At 36.4% G+C, this 17,733-nt stretch overlaps 1 protein-coding gene across 1 annotated transcript; it reads right to left on the bottom strand.

Moving 5' to 3' along the window:
- Positions 1–14,826: 14,826 nt before the first annotated feature.
- LOC118740785 (trimethyllysine dioxygenase, mitochondrial) lies at positions 14,827–16,673 on the bottom strand. The gene is made up of 2 exons (XM_036472470.1): positions 16,010–16,673; positions 14,827–15,940 (listed from the first exon to the last, which is right to left on the bottom strand). The coding sequence occupies exons 1-2, from the start codon at positions 16,203–16,205 to the stop codon at positions 15,033–15,035; spliced, it is 1,104 nt and encodes a 367-aa protein (XP_036328363.1). The 5' UTR covers positions 16,206–16,673; the 3' UTR covers positions 14,827–15,032.
- Between the last annotated feature and the right edge of the window lie 1,060 nt (positions 16,674–17,733).

Below are 17,733 nucleotides of genomic sequence, written 5' to 3'. Positions count from 1 at the left end.
CAAAAAGTTTTCGAACTAGTTCCGAAATATTCCGGAACAATTCACGAAATGGTTTGAAATAGTACTCAACCAGCCCCGAAATGAACCCGAACTAGTCCTGAAATAGCCTCAAATGGTGCAGAACTAAGCCCTGAGATGGCCCTGGAATAGTTCTGAATAGGACCCGAAGCGGTTCACAAAGTCGTGAGCTTGGCCCGAAATGATCGTGAAGCGGTCTTGAAACGGTCCCGAAATATTCCCTTACCAGTCCCAAAATAGTCTCGAAGTCGTCCAAAATGGCTCTGAACTAGAGATGGGCACGGACCGGGCTTTTGGCAGGGGTCCGAGCTAGTCCACCCGAATTTCTTTATTTTTATACTAAGTAAAAGATAAAATACTTGTGTACTTATTATTTAGTGCTATGAAAATAAGTAAATATTTACTATCATCTCGGTATTTAGTAACATCTAATATACTTCAATAAATAGTACTTTGATATTTAGTACAAAATAAACACCTGAATATTTTTTTTGCACATAGTATTTAGTAAATATAATTTTGCCCTTCACTGGCAGGTATCAATGGATCTCGCAAGCCTTATTCTTGGCAACCCCGATTTACCTGACAGTTTCCGTTGTGTGTCCCTATAATCCGCTTCGATCCACTTGGAAACTCCAAATAATCGCAATTTGCCAAATCATCAGCCAGTTCGCTGCCTTGAAGACAACAGTGATCTTTTAGCGAAAGACTGTCGCTTTGAAACAGAATAAACAGCTGGAATTGCCTTTCGTCTATCTAGTTAGCTCCAGTTTAATTTTTTTCATTTTCAGTCTTGGCGCTGTCGGTGTAGGAAGTGTTTACCAAGTTTTAGGAAAGCTTTACGCGTACTAAATACCTCCAGGTATTAGTTTATCATTTGAAGTGAAACCCAACGGGTATTTTTTCTAAAAATCTTCCAAATGCGTTGCTATGTTTGGAACTATGTATCCGAATACTATCGATACATTTCTTTCTTTTGGTTCGCTAAATTCAGGAGTAACAAATCCGACTAAGTATTAGGAACCGTTTTTGCCGTTGCTCTCATAGCCACGGTTACCACTTACTTTTTTTTGCGTGCTCGACTAAAATGCAGAAGGATTTTATAACTTTCTTAAACATAAAATGTTGACCCTGTTATGCGTGTTTAATTGGTTACATAAAGTTTGCATCTTTCCACCAGTTTTGAAAGAGTCCAAGGCCTTTAATGCTGTCTTACAGCGGGCCCAGAACTGCCATCCTCGAGCATGCACCCATCAGTGTAACAGAACTCTCTGTACATAAGTGTCACTTTCGGGAGTTATTACCATGTAAGGCTTGTTAATTGGGTATTGTTATTGGAAGTCTCCTAAAGAGAAACAGTTCCGATCGAAAAATATTAACTTTCAAGAACTCTATACCATTTCTATGAAAGTCTTTTCCCCATATAAAACACATGAAAAGCTTCATGGACTTTGAGGCAGTTCAAAACATATATTTTTACAAAAAAATAATAATAAAAAACTGGTATTCTTGTTTCCATTTAGAAACATCCTAGGGGGTGAGTGCTTAACATATTTATCTTTCTGGCCCGCGTCTATTTTCGGACTATTGCGCAATGAACAGTATTGCCAAGTAAAATAAATAGAATGGATATTTATTTAACACGGTTGCTTTAGGAGGCAAAACAAAATAAAAAAAAATAGTAAATTGATTAGCTGAAAATATTACATTAAGGAGCTAAGGAGCTAATAATTTTTTAAGCTCTTGGTCCAGCTAGGCTCCAGCTAAAATCCTTTGCTCCTTAGCTCCTTTGCTCAGCTCCGCTCCGAAGCCCTGGTTATGGCTTTCCTGAATCAGATTTCGATTTTCCCTCCGAGTCTAGATTTCTGTCTAAAATTACGTTTAATTCTGCTTAACATCGGTAAAGTGTTACATCCTACTCAAAGCGGATAGCTTATCCATCATAAATTTGGGACGGTCCCCAATATTAAAGGGCTCACCTGGCTGTCTCTCAGCAAATGGAATTGCAAACAAAGTTGCAAGATTTCTGCAAAGGCATTATCCATGGTCCACGATCGCTATCTGTATACAGAGTTGGGCATTATTCCAATAAATTGTTTCCGTAATATAATTATTCGCAGATAACTTATTCACGAATAAATTATTCCTGAATAAATTGCTTGCGAATAATTTATTCGTTATTTTATTCGTTATTTTAAATAATGAATAAAAACTCATTTTTAACACATTGGGCCACCTTATACTTTTATTTCTATTGTCAAGGATTGTGAGTTAGCTGAATTCTGTTTACTATTTTATCAAGAATACTAGCCCATTCCCTCTGGTTTCGCGGCCCCTGATAAGATTTTTTGCGTTGGCCAATGCAAGAATAGGGTTGAAAACCAAATATGGGTAAAGTAAAAATTCTTAATTTAGGTTGAACAACTAAAGAGCAGAACCCTTCTCACATTTTTTTGCCTTTTCTACCTTTAAAAAAGTGATTATAGCATTTACAATTTTTTTTTAAGATTAAAAAATATACACATGCCCATGCGGCTTATAGAAGCGCAGGGACCTCTTGACAAATTGGTGTTGGAAAAATTCAAAGCCGTTTTCTCAGCTAACGTAGGCTTGGAGACAATAAGGGGTGTGGATAAAATTGTAAAGGGCGAGGAAAACGCCCTTATTCCTGATAATATGAACGTTTCAAACGTTCCGTATTTAAATTGGGCTCCACTTGTATCAACTTATGTCGAGCACACATTTAGTACATTCAAGGCTTTTCTTCGCGAAAATCGAATGAAAATGCTGCCAGAAAACTTCAAAATGCATCTTGTGGTTCAATGTTACTACATAAAACAGATTAAAGTTTTATGAGCTAGAAACTCGAAAGGATAAAATATTCAAAGATTCAAAGTACAAATTTTTCATATAATGAAACTAATTCATAGTTTTTCTCTTTTTACTTGTAATATTGATTGTTCTTCGAATTTTCTGTCTTTTTTAATGCCTTATTTTGCTTTTTTTGCAATACCTAGTGCTTGTTCTTGCCTTTTTCGCTATTTTGTTTTGCCTTTTTTTGCCTTTTTTGCAATACCTAGTGCCTTTTCCTGCCTTTTTCGCTATTTTATTTTGCCTTTTTTATAGGTTTTTAGGTCCTAAAAATCCGTTCCCTGGTCATGAGCTTTACCGATGGTCTTATCTCCACTTGTGAGATCTTTTCTAAGCGTGCGTAAACTTCTTCTATGATCTTGCAACTACAACATTGGTCCGATGCGTCAACCTCTAGTCTTATGTCATGTAGGCCAACAAAAGTCCTTATAAGGAAGCTGAAGAGCACTGATGTGCGTTTTCTATTATAGGAGAGCCAAAAATCCTCGATGTAAAATTTGGCCATTGATATACCAAGAGTGGTATTTCTTGGAAGGATGTGGTCGAAACTTTCCTTGCTGATTCGCCACTTTTAAAATATCCAAGAGCTGTCTTCCTTGAGTCTTACTGCTGCAGAAATGGCCGCCCGAGCAATTTCATCAAGCGGAGGTAGATGCAAGGTCGCATTTAGGGTGTATGACGACGTGAGACATCGTAAATTCGTATAATATAAACATAAAAAACAAAGTAGTCCAGACATATGGGGTGTCTAATGATTTCGACTGCAGCACCATTATGAATTGCAACCTGATTGTACAATAAATAGAGATTTTGTAAATAACTCAACTGCAGCGCCACCTAGCGGGTCCATTTTTCGCATAAGTATTTTTCATTATGCAGGAAGAACACATTTTGAATTTGAACGAAATCAGTTCATAAATACGGCTTTTATAAATAACTCGGCTCCTTCGCCACCAAGGAGTTTTCTAGTAGCCTTTAATAGGACTTTATGCGCATGGAATAACCTCCGAAAATTTGATTTAAATCTATCCAGGGGTTTGAGTTAAATCGTAACAAAAACGGTTATCATTTTATACATAAATATATGTACATATCTATAAACATAAATTACTTGTTTTATTATTATTTTATTCGTTATTCGAATAATTAATGAAGATAATAATTATTCGAATAACGAATAAAATAATTTATCCGTCATTCGAATAATTTTTTTTTGAATAAACAAAATTATTTATTATTTATTTATTTACAATTTATTCATTTGTTATTCGTCATTCGAATAAATTTTGCCCAACTCTGTCTGTATACCGCTCCCTCTCTTCCTGTCCTAAACTCACCTTTTCACAATTAATTCGCTTTGGAATAATTGTTTACTTAGTAGTTGCCTAGAGGTTGCTATACCGCTGTAGTGATTTCGTTCTTAGCTACGTATTAACTATTACTAGTTATATTCAAAGACGATTTTATTAAGTAAGCCTAAAAGTATATCATCATTCATATTATTTTTTCCCCATTACAGTAGAGCAAATCGCAATAAAATGGTATCAAAACAATACGCAGTGCCGCAAGATATCGCACTAATGAATGAAAGAAGAGGCAAAGTTTGTGTTAAATCAGAAAATGTGCAAATCGCTTTGAATTCCTTCATAAATTGTCATCGAAGTAGTTTACAAAAACTTATGGAACAAAATAAAAAACTTGCACAACAAAATTCCAATTTAAATGTTCATTTGAGTGACCTAGAGGGAACCATACTGGCGAAGAATGAAATGTGAGTAGAAGTTTTTTATGCAAAAATCTATTTATGTACATATATATGACATGATAATTAAATAATCGTATTTAGATAGAAACTTTCATCTATATTTTTTTTGGAGTGGAGTTAGAAATAAGAAAACGAAGCACAGTGGTTCGGATAGCAGATCTAGCTGGACGAAAGTCAAAATTTTTTTTGTTTTTAAAATACTTAATGGTACTTGGAATACATTCCTGACAATACATTCAAATAGAAATTGCATTTATTAAAGCATTAACATATGAAAACATACAAAAAAAGGTAAGTCAACGCCGCCTATTTGAGAACTCTATTTTAAAAGCTGAAATTTAACTTAAAAGATTGCTAATTGCACTCACAAATATTTACATAATTGCAAATTGACTTTATAAACAAAAAATTACACTTATTCCGCTATAGATTCAGAGGTCATAACGCAATTTATGTCCACATTGGTATAAGCAAATTTATTCTGAAAAATCGTCGTTTTGATTAATTAAAAAAATAAATTAAAGAGTAGGAAAAGTAAAGGCCGCCGAAGGCCGTTATAAAACCACTTGCATATTATTCTTTACACCTTCGCAAACGCAGAGGGTAAGTTCGATAACCAAGTCTAACCAATTGGCTTAGATATTTACATTCTTGTGACGGTATGTCAAATCTCAAAATTCAAAAGTAATTATTAACAGGAATGTATCTGAATATGAATATAAGATCAGTGGCGGATCCACGGGGGAGAGGGGGGGAGGGGTTGTGTGTTAAAACAGAAAAATAGTTGGAGTTATAAAACCTTTGGTTATGTAAGAGTTAAAAAAATAGTACCTCGCGAATTTTCTGCTTTCTGAAATTAAAAAATTATACAACAGGCATGCAAATCTTTAAGCGTTGTTATAAAATTTTTTCTAAAATTTATTTGTGTTTCTTGCTGTGATCTTAAATTTTAGTCATGGTAAATAAAATCTTAAGAAGCGAGTTGTTTGACATTTGGTGTTGCTGACACTTCTAAAAGACAACAAGGTGTCCGTGATTATGTGATTAGTAAATTGAAAGAAATATCTGATGAAAATGCTCGTTCCGAAGTAAATAAAGTAAATTAAGTAAATGACTTTAGATTCGTAATAAGCAACAAAGAAAATCCCCAGATACCCAGTTACATAGAAATCTACCGATTTTTTTAAATTTTCGTCCGCCATATTGGATCCGCCATTTTGAATTTTTGGTAAATGACTTTAGATATGTAATCAGCGACCCAGAAAACCCCCAGATACCCAGTTTCATAGAAATCTACAGATTTTTTTAAATTTTCATCCGCCATATTGGATCCGCCATTTTGAATTTTTGATAAGTGACTTCGGATTCGTAATCAGCGACTCAAAAATCCCCTAGGTAAGAAGTGGTGTAAAAATCCATCAACGAGTATTTGTTTAAATAGTTTCGTCCAGCTAGATTTGCGATCCGAACCACTGTGCGAAGTGGCTAATCTCTTTTTCTGATTTGATTATTTATTTTTTTTTTTAATTTGTGAAGAAAACTGGCCGAATCGCAGAATTTGTTTTTTTTCACGAAACCAAGAAATATGCAACTGCAAAAACTTTATAGTCCAGCGTAGGCCCGATATGCCCATGAAACCTCCTTAGGCTGACATTTTCCCAAAAATGTGGAAGAAGTTGTATGGTGCTTATAACAGGGCCTACTTCTCCAAACTAGCATAACTCTTTGGTGAAACTGAGAGATATTGAAAGTAGCTGATCCATTCTTAATGAGTAATGAAGAACTGCGCTACCATCCCGTTCTACTAGGCTTTTTCAAGCAGCACTTACTAAGTAGTTTTGCAAGTGCTCAAGCTGCTCCAACGACCTCTGTGTCTTTTGTATACCATGTTCTGGATCCACTTAACGGATTCGGCTTAAGCCAGGCTAAGTATTTGATTTGGGCTAGATTTTATAGGCCGCAGTTCTACTCTGTTCTGTTACTCTTAATTTCACAGCTCAAAATCACAGTATCCGTCCCTGAAATTATTCAAAATAAAAGCTTTAAGATATACATATGTAGTTCCATTTTCATCTCTCCGCAACATCCGCTTATACTTCTTAATCCCGATGCCAGAAATTTGATTGCAGCTACTCAGCCACGGACTACATTCACTCTTACGGCGTATTAAACTGCAGGAGCTTGATCTGAAGAAAGTTCGTCCTCAATTATCTTCTCCAGCAGCGATCTGCAAGCGCCTTCGCTGTCCGAGGATAAAAATCTCTCCACGAACGCCTTATCGAGAAGATGCCCAATACTCATGATCGATCACGATTTCTAAGGTGAGCCATCAGTTCATTGTCATTGTCTGACAAGACGGCCTCTAGCACATTGCTCATGGGAGCTTCCTCCATGCGTCCATGTACCACTTCTGACTTTCATGACTAAATTTTGAACACATAGACTAAACCAACTGGGTGTCGGCGAGATACCCAAAAGACTCTGTATTTATCAAAATTAGCTCTTTCCGATAAGGCCCCTCTGCACCGATTGTTTTCCAGTAATGGGCTTCAAGGTCCCGTTTGCAGTATTGACAATTTTTTTCCATTTCCTTCGGTGAAAAGAGTGCCGAAGGAGGCTACACCCGAGCTAGCGAATGCAAGTTGAGACCTTTCCAACCAGAGCTAGCCCAGCCTTTTGCAAGAGAGACGACCATTCGTTCACAACGCGCTTCAACATTCTGCGATGCCATCCGACACTCTCGCAGCGCGGTGGTGGATTTCGCTTTCCCTGCTCCACTCTCATAAACGTGTGGAGTACGCAGCTCCCTTCCACTCCCCCCTTGAGATGTCGCCGTCCTCTCTGCCGTGATCCATGTTGCCTAGTACGAAGGAGGTCGCCTACTTAGCGATTTCCCTAAAAAATTTAGGCGCACCTCCCGGCCTGAGCTGGAAAGAGACCCTGTTCAATACGGTGCGTGTTTCGTGTCTGCGAGACGACGCTTATCACCCGCCTGGATCACTTAATCGTCCGAGTGAGCTTCTCAAATAACTTATCAGCGCACTGACTGCCGTAGCGCGTTGGCATTTCGGTAGCCTGGCGGCGATCAGAATGGAACTTTTTCCAGGAGTAGCGCCCCGTTTAGGCCTAGCGTTAGAAGCCCACATAACTCGAGGGGTTAGTCGTTTACTGATGTTGGCAATACCGCCCATAGGGGGCAACCTCAATGCGTAAGAGAATCTGAAATTTTCCTTCAAATGGCATCTGTTAATACCTTTTACATTAAAAAATGTTTGATAAAATCTTCTGAAGGCTATACAGGATCTCAATTACGATCTGAAGTAACCATAAACCATTCCTTCTAATATATAGAATAACCGCCGGTGAAAAAGAAATTGCCAAGTATAAGGAAGAGAAAGCTCGTTTGATGGAAAACAAAAATTTGCTACGCTCGGAATTGATGGCATGCAAACAAGGTTATGCTGAGTTGATGACCAACGGCGAAAAAGAAAAGAAGGAGCTACAGCAAAAGATTGATAAACTACAGAAAGAGTTTAATGAGCGTGATGACAAGGAGACAGGGCTGAAAAATGAGGTAAGAATGTTTAACAAATGACCAATGTAAATAAAAGCTTGTAAAAAGTGAAGCAGTAAAAACTTCCACATAATAATAAATTTTATTTGCAGCTTGATGTGATTCGTCAAGAATTGCAAGCCAAGCAAGATGAATGTGACAAAAGCAATGAAGAGCTTTCGAACGTGAAAGCGGAAGTGAACAATAGCAAGCAACAGCTCGCGGAACTGGAGGTTTGTTTTGTTATAGGAAGTGCATTAAAGTGATTTATATATTAAGTAAAAATTTCGCAAAGATTTATTTTAAAAGAGTTTTAAGTAATTTACCAGATTGATCTTCAGTTTCATCAATCAATTTTAAAATTGTGTAATTTTTTTATTTTAACCGGCTGATAAATTTAAAACTGATTGGGCATGAGATTGGATTGTTGTTTTTTTTTTTGTTAAACTGATTTGAATCAAGTCAATACATACAAATATTTTTGTTCTTTCTTTTTTTTTATAAATTCCGCTAACCAGAATTCGATCGTAAATCTAAAGGAAGAACTGAAACAAAAAGACCAAACAATTAATGAAATGCGTCAGGAACAGGTTGTTTATAAAACCGAAACGGAGGTGAGCATCGCTGAAGAAGTTTTTATATTGAATTTATTTATTATTAGTACTGTTTTGTATACATTTTTCATTTTTCATTTTTTTTATTTTTATTTTACCTTGCAGAAAAACATCATTAGAATGCAAGAAGTCCAGCGTATTTTCTATCCAAATGCAGCCAATGCCTTGCCGCAGCCACGTCAAAACGATTTAATACGCTCAACGGTTGGTGTAAAATTATTTACTTATCTATGTACATATCGTCGTTAAAAGTACAAAACCACGTATCGCAGATTTGCTCACACAAGCTCTTGACTCAATCCTTATCCATTCGTCCTGAAATATACTAAATAGCCAGAAATGTGATTGCTTTGATAAAAAGAGTACCATTTTGAAATATGAATATTTTTACTCTCTAGAAAATGATTTATGCAACCTCACATACGCGGTTTTGCATTATCTTGATACACGGTTTTGTACTTTAAACGACGATATGTATATGTTATGGGACACCATTGGAAAGGTACTTAATTCAAAGCGAAAATACAAGAATTTGTCTCGGTCGATATAAAATGCAAATGAAAAGTACTCGAAGAAAATGAAATTTCTAGTAGGCCTGAAAAAAGAAAATTTTATCAAAACCTGCACTTTCCAGCAGCCAAAATTAGGTTGTTTAAAGTCTAAGAGGAGTGGCAAATAAACTGAGATACAAACGAATAGTGGCGGATAACGAGTTTGCGGGTCTAATGAAATTAATAAATTGCAAAAAAAAAAATTTAAGTTAACATCCGTTTACTTTAACATGAAATACTCAGTCCTAGTTTATTACAATCACATTCATGAGCCCAGGCCCTGCGGAGTGGTAGCGCGCGCTGCTAACCACTACACCAAAGGGCCGCCTTAATCTTAGCCTAATCTTATCTTTATACTACTCGTTAATTTTAGTCTGAGTCTTAACCTCAATCTTCAGCTTATGGTCTGATTATGGCAACTTACCGTAACTTACGTCTCTCTTTAGAAAATTGTGTTAAATGGGTGTTGCTTATAATTTAACAGCCGAAATTTAACGTAACTTAATGCCACGTCGAAATCTATTTCATTTTGATTCTCTAAGTTCTACGTTCCGTTAAGTTAAGTTAAGTTGCCATAATCAGGCTTTTCAACGTGCTCGACCACATCCACCATCCAACCCCTTCAGTCACATTTCGTTTCATCTGAACTTGGACTGGAAAAAACTGATGAATATAAAATGCAATTTAAATTTTATTAATTTAATCCCACATTTTCACTTAGTGCTAAATAACAAAAATTTTATTTACAGAATTGGGCATTAAGTCATTCAAGTTGTTCTCACTTAGCATTAAGTGACACAAATTGATCGTCTTTTTGGTGCCTAGTGAAATTCTATAAGAAAAAAGTACTGCGCACTAAAATATTCAAGTTCTTTGTGTTTTTGTGAAAATATTTCATTATAATTCTAAATTCTGCTCTTATCTTAAACCCTCAGCTAGCCGCCAGCGTCAGCGTCAGCGTAAAGCCTCGTCCTCAAAATAGAGCCGCATTGAAGCGAACGGCTTCCACCACTTCGGTGTCCGATTCGGATGATGCAGATGATACACTATTGCGTGGATGGCAACCGCAGAGAAATGTAATACATTTTTATAATTCGCTCTATTTTATAAATTACATACATACATATTTAGTTTTTCATGATCATCATCAATGAATGCAAAAGATCCAACATATGCATACATATCAAGGAAGCCAACTCGTGGGGAATTCCCCTATTTGCGGGGAATTTGAGTTTACGTGGGAAATCGGGGAATGGACCGTTTTTTTTTTTTGTGAGGAATTAGGTGTTAACTAATTCATTCTTTTTTGCTTCACTAATTTTATAATGAGATAAAAAAGTCGCATAAGAAATGCAAATGCAACTAAAAATGCTGATTATGCAATTCTGCAATTTATACAAATTACCGTTGATTGAGAATTTTCTTTGTCGCATTTGCGTTCATATAACGAATAAACACACTTTTTTTATGTGGAAGAAATCCGCAACATTTTCGGGAAAAAAAATTAAAACAAAAATGAGAGGACTACAAAACTGCACAATCAAAATCTTTCTAGATAATCTAATTAAAAAGCTCGAAATTTTTACGAAAGTTTGTAGATTTTTTTTTAATATTACACAAGGTTTGAATCTTGGATTTATACGGTTTTTGTTAAAGAATTAACTATATTTTTATAAAAATAATCAAATTAATAACAAACAAAAGATTATAATGATTGTGAAAACTTGTCAAAATTTGGCGCGACTAACATTTTTTCGACCACTGTATGTGTGTAAACATTTTATATGTAGTATGTAAATTTTTTTATTTGTTAACTAACTTTATAAAAGTTTGGTTTGGTCTATGAATACACACATAGCTGAATTACATTTAAAAAAAATAAACAGACAGACCAGCAATATGTCAAAATACACACAATTTTTTTTTGTAAGATATCCATGGGTGGGGAATTTTACGAAATTACCCGCAAAATCGGGGAATTTCGTTGTCGAAATCGGGAAATTTCAAAAATGAGTTGGTTACCCTGATGCATATATTTGACATCTTTTAAGAAACCCAATTTTTTTTACATATTCATACAAAAATCAAAGATTTGATTTGAATATAGCCATTTAAAGCCATTTTAGAAATTATATTGGTATCTTTCTTTCGTTTTTCGAAAGTAATTTTAATTCTGGCAACTATCTCCAAATTTTTTTTCAATCTTTCGAAAGACTAATTGAAAGTTCAGCCAACGGCGAGGTCTTAGCGTTTTACTGTTTGTCTGCTTAAATTAAATAAAATAAAAAATATTTATTTTTCATTTTAAAACAATAAAAACTAAAAATTAAATTAAATCAAGAAAAAAAAATTTATTATAATATAAGAAAAAATAAATCAAATACGTTTCTTAAAAGTAAATAAATAAAAAAATATTTTTCTTTTTAAAACAATAAAAAATAATGAAATGAAACAAGTTTCTGAAAACTAAATGAAATTGAAAAAAACATCTTCCAAACTATGAAAAAAAATATCTCTGCTAGAATTGCGCTGTTAAAACGTTTCTTTGCATCTCCTGTATAAACTCAAAGCTTTCAAATAACTATCTACATAGCAGGGGTATTCATATAACATGACAAACTGCCGACTAACGTGATAAATTTATAAATTCCATACAAATTTGTAATTTTATGACATTATCTTTTGCATTCATGATGACGATGTGGAATTGCGTATAAACGAACTTTTGATATAAGAAATGCTATAAGCAGTAATTTCTTTGTTCACAAACTTTAAATGAAATGCATTTCAGATATCAAAAGTTTACATGTGATTAAATTTAATTTAATTATATACTTTTTTATTATAGAATAATGTGTTAGGCAGTGATCGATGCAGCACTGAAACGGTGAGTGGAAAAATTCGAAGTACTAAGTTTCGCTTAGCTGGCACGAGTCTCATATGTATGTCGAAGAATAGGCCGCATATAGGCAAAGGTACTATACTCCCACTCTATCTTTTCAAGGTAAGAGCGACTCGCGGGTGCCTTTCTTGGCCAGTTCTTCGGCCAGGCAATATTAATCGGGTCTCACAGCCACAATTGTGAGACTGACTAGGAAATACTCAAAAACGACCATAACATAGGTCAGTCCCAACTAGGTTTTTTAGCAAACTTAGATAGAGTGCAATCGGAATAGATTGCCCCTGTAGCGCAAGCCAGGAGCCAATAAACTAATTCCTTAATGGAGTTACTCTGTCTGGAAAACACTAAACTGATCTGATAGCCTGAATTTAATGTTGGTAGAAGGTTTCTTGTAAAAGTACACTTCCACCAAACCTTCTGTTAAAGTTCCCTGTAAAAGTTCACCGGTGTCTCCTTCCAACTACTGCCCTTCGTCCGCATGCCCTTACCTGATATGTGTGTAATGGAGAAAGGGTAGCATAGTCACGTCATACTCTCCGGGATAAATTCAAAACGTCTAAGAATATTAGAGTGTCCAGATCCTGTGTCGTTCGTTCCACTCAGCGTAGAGTGCACTAGATTGCGGACACTCTGGAGTTGTGGAGGGCTTTGATTTCGTCCCAGTTTTTTGTCGGAAGCTCTCCATCAAAACTATGTTCAGGCTTTCGGAGTTCTGACATTGAGGTCTACTTCAACGGTTGCTCAGTTTACCGCCCATTGACATAATGGCGGAAACCCGTACTGCTAAATCCCGAGGTAGATTGGCGGCCATAGGGGAAATCAAAGTCAGAACCACATATTATATTACACCTTACTTTAATTGCGATCGAAGGTTTCGCATAATAATTGGGGAGCAGGGATGGCGCAAGGGAATGAAAGCAAGCCTCAACATTTTCACAGACGGCTCGAAGATGGGAAAGGGAGTATAGGTGCCGGAATATACTGACGGGAGCTGAACATCAGCCGAACAGCATATTTCAAACAGATGTTTTCGCTATGAGGATAGCAGCATAGCTTGCCTATACGGAAATGAAATTCAACTCGGAAGTAAATTTATAGGTATGCAGTCAGGCGGCAATTAGGGAAGTTAGTTTATATAGCATTTTAGGCAAAAACGTCCTTCGTAGCCGGGAAGACATGGCCGCAAATGGAAGGCTACATATAGGAAGTGCCAACAGAGGAAGACCAGCGAAGTTTTAGAGCATTTTTTTGCTGATGTTCCCCACTGTCAAAAAAGTTAGGGCCTATCAGCTCGAGAAATTAGAAGACATTTCAAAGGTAGAGCTGAAATTAGATACAACTGAAATTCGCAAACAGCGTTGAGGCTTAAAATCGAACTTCAACTGGCAGCGCTAAGAACCTACTCGTCTCTTTGTGGCTCAACGCCGGCCAGTTTTGCCGACTGCCAGCTAAAAATGTACGGCCGGTCTGCTTTATCGACTTTTTCTCGATTGCCTTTAAAGCTTGAAACACATTGAAAACGACGGGCTACGGACCACAACTGTCAAATTATTTTTACACATACTCTTATGTAGATAATTATTTTGGCGGCGACAGAGCAACAACGCGACCGGTTGTGGCCAGATTAGATCTATTTCTATTTCTTTTTTTATGTCAAACTCGAACAAATTCATGATGTCGCTGCCGCGTTGAAAACAATAAAGTCGCCATCGACAAAGCGTTTAGATAGTGAATATAACAAATTGTCAATGTGTTCAGCACTTTATAAGCATGTGAGCGACAAATTTGGCAGGCAGTCAAAGCACCGGTTATCTTTAACAGGCAATCTAGAAAATGGCACTTAACCTAATAAAGCTAAAAATATTTTTTTTTTGTATTTACAGGACATTCCAGGTACGCCTGAAAGCCGCTCGCAGCTTAGAAGGAAACGAAATCGTGTATAATTTTACTTACATAAATAGTTATAATCAAGTATAAAATTCCCACTTTTTATACTTTTCCTCCAAATAATGAAGTTTAAGATATTCATGAATTCAGTATTATATTACCAAGTATCGGCTGTAACCACTTAAGAACAAAGGTTTTAAAAAAACTGCATAACCCATAATACATATATTAGCTGACTAATATATATATACATATATTAGGGTGCATCGTTCTCCATACAAAAAAATCGGTGTCGTTTTTCTTTTGAAATTATAAAATGTATTAAATTAAATTAGGACCTCCGCCAACTTATTTCAAAAAGGTATTAAGATTTCCGTGAGATGGTTCCATCTGAAAACACCTCCAAAAATCGAGTTTTTTATAAATGAAAGTAGTTTTGGAAAATATTTTTCGCGAAATATAACCTCAGATGATAGCACAGTTTTAGCTTAAAAGGTCTGCATAAAAATGTTTACAATTTTTATCAACGTAATCAAAATAATGACATCTTTGCAAGTATTTTCAAATCAGATAGCTAACGTAAATCTTTGTACTTTTCCAAAATATTTTGACGGAAGTCTTAAAATATAATACATTTTACAATACCGTTGGAAAAAGCGCAAATTTTTTTTGGTGATGCACGCTAATGTACATACACAATTATGTATGTAGCTTCAAAATATTTTTTCTTCACAAATGTTAATACATACTACAACTACAGTTTCGTCTTAAACATTGTAAATACATATAAGCTTTTTTATTCACAAATAAAATTTTGAATTCCGTCTATGTAACTGTGTGTGTGTGTATAAAATGTATGTTAGCACACATCTCAGTCTATGATGCCCAAAACTCGCGCCTTACTCAAAAAGTCCGTCCGCTGCACATAACACCCAGTCATGGTGCGTGAGCCCGTATAGGCGTGACGTCCATGGTACACACGCCAATTGTCGAAAATCACCACAGTGCCAGGGTTGAGCTTGAAACTCCATTGATTCTCAATGCGTTGCACAATTTCCAAATAAACACGAAAACTCTCATAGAAATCCTGCATTTGGGCCTGTGGTATGCTATCGAAGACCGCACGATCGTACACATTCAACCGCAGCTGCACTATTTCACCACTCACCGGGTCGACGCGTATAATAGGCGCCGAATGTTTGTGATATTGGCCCTCCTCAATGTATTCGGCGGGCACCGAGACGCGAGTGAGTATCTCAAATGCGCGTGGATTACAATGTTTCAATTCCAGCGCTGCATACATGCCATCAGCGAAGAAATTTTCACCACCCGCGCCATTGACGTGGCGTATGCAGTGCAGTGACTGAAGACCCGCAGCATCACAGAAATACGTATTATCCGTATGCAAGCCGAGATATTGTTTCGTGTATGCGGTATCCGCATGATCCTGCACATCCGAGAAGGTATACATTTCGCCGAAAAATGTTTTCATCGGCGGAAAGAGGCGTCGGACAGCCAATTCGGTCATTGTTGTATTCGGTGGTACGTCATCAATGAAAGCAATGCCATAACGTATAAGACTCTGCACGATTTTTCGTACTATCACCTCTGAGCTGACCAATTCGGCGAGTGTGGTGCGCAAGTGCGATTCGTGTGCTGTGATAAGTGACTGATTCCAAGGCGTGCGTACAGTGGACTCTTGCGCACGTATCACCATGTGTTCCACCTGCGCGGCGTAAAGGAAGTCAATGTCGTAAACGGATGTGTGGCCATCGCTCCCTGAAATTGTGGTAGGACTTGGAAATAACTAATAACAAAAAAAAATCTTTTTCACTCTCGTTCACTTACAGTGCACCTCATATTGCAACTCATCCTTTATGTATTCGACTCTCAATGGTTTTACTGTTTTCGGTATATCAAGCAAATTGTATCTGCGCTGCTTGGTCTCCACATTGTAGCAGTCACCGCAACGACAGTGATCACGTAGCCAAAATGTATTGATTTTCAAAATTTTACCACTGCGTTTATGTCTAATTTGTATCATATTTAAGTGTTGGGATTTGTAAACTGCGCGTTACTGGGCTTCTGTTAAGAGTTAGAAGATTACTATCTATCCAATTGCGAATTGCCGGACTTTGTCTACAAAAATTTAATGCTCAATCGTCATACATACTCATTGTTCTGTTGAAAGGTATGCATGTAGGTATGTACATATTTAAGTATCTCTATCTCCATGTATTCGTCTTGCTTCCGAACGTCAAACGATCAAACAAACTTTGATTATACTATACTATTTAAAAAGTATGGTGATAAGCCTCTAAGAATAGGGTAGCTTTACTGGAAGCCGCTGATAAGCGAAACAGTTTAGACATTCTCACGAGGGCAGACCGATAAGTACGTTATAATTCAGCCTACATAGTTTTTACTGCTTCCGAGCTGAGTACTTTCAAAGCTGGAGTCTTGGTGTCCATTCGAACGACATGGCCAAGCCAACGGAGCCGTTGTATTTTAATTCGCTGCACTATGTCCATGTTGTTGTAAAGCTCATGCAGCTCATCGTTACATCGTCTGTGGTACTTGCCGTCGCCAACGCGTAAAGCCACGTTAATCTTCTAGAGTGTGGTTTTCGTACGTCGAGAATGGACCTTACTCCTGAATTGCCTACTCTGTCCAAGGTAGCACTTCTTGGCAAGAGTGATTCTGCGTTGGATTCCGATGCTGACATTATTATCGGTGTTAATGCCAGTTCCCAAGTAAACGAAATTCTCTACTTTCTCGAAATTATAACTGTCAACAGAGGCATGGGTATCAAGGCGCGAATACGCTAACTGTTTATTTGATGATAGGAGATACTTCGTCTTGTCCTCGTTTACCACCAGACCAATTCGCTTTGCTTCCATATCCAACTTAGAAAGGGCCGCGGTGACCTTTCAGAATTTGAGCTACATTCGTAATGATACTTATTTTTTGTAATACCTTTATCTATGCACATATGAATTTAAATGAGCGCTTCCACGTGAAGTGATCAAAGTAGAATTTGTTTTTCTCCTATTCCGCTCCAACTTGGAGCATTACAAGTACTCAAAGATGCATAGATGTAAATTTTTCGCGCAAACATCTTTTTGCATTTAGTCCAATATTTTCCAAGAAGTTCAATGCCGTCTTTGAGTAAATTTTAAATAGTCCGTTAAGCGCCATCTCATCGATAAGTTATAAAACTTTCCTTTAAAAAAAAAATAAACATTAATTAAAAATTGTATCCTTCACTCAAAAAAACTCAAATATATTTTGAACTAAAGCTTTTTTAGGTTACAAAATATTTTTTTCTAAAATGCATTTTCTTTATTTAATGATTTAAGAAAAAAATTATTAAAATATGCAGTGCAACGAAAAAGCAGCAGAATAGGAGAACAAAAATTGCACTTTCATGACCGGTGTGCTCAAGCTACGCAATAATAATTGCAAGCTTGCTGCTTTTTAACCGACTTCCAAAAAAGGAGGAGGTTATCAGTTCGTCGGAATATTTTTTTTTTTTTTTTTTTTTTATGTATGTTACCGCATAACTTTGGACC

Source organism: Rhagoletis pomonella, unplaced genomic scaffold (genome assembly GCF_013731165.1).
Source record: "Rhagoletis pomonella isolate Grant_MI unplaced genomic scaffold, Rhpom_1.0 Rhpom_scaffold_00006, whole genome shotgun sequence".
NCBI classification, from domain to species: Eukaryota; Metazoa; Arthropoda; class Insecta; order Diptera; family Tephritidae; genus Rhagoletis; species Rhagoletis pomonella.
Note: the sequence above shows the minus strand (reverse complement) of the source record. Positions and strands in the feature narration are given on the sequence as shown.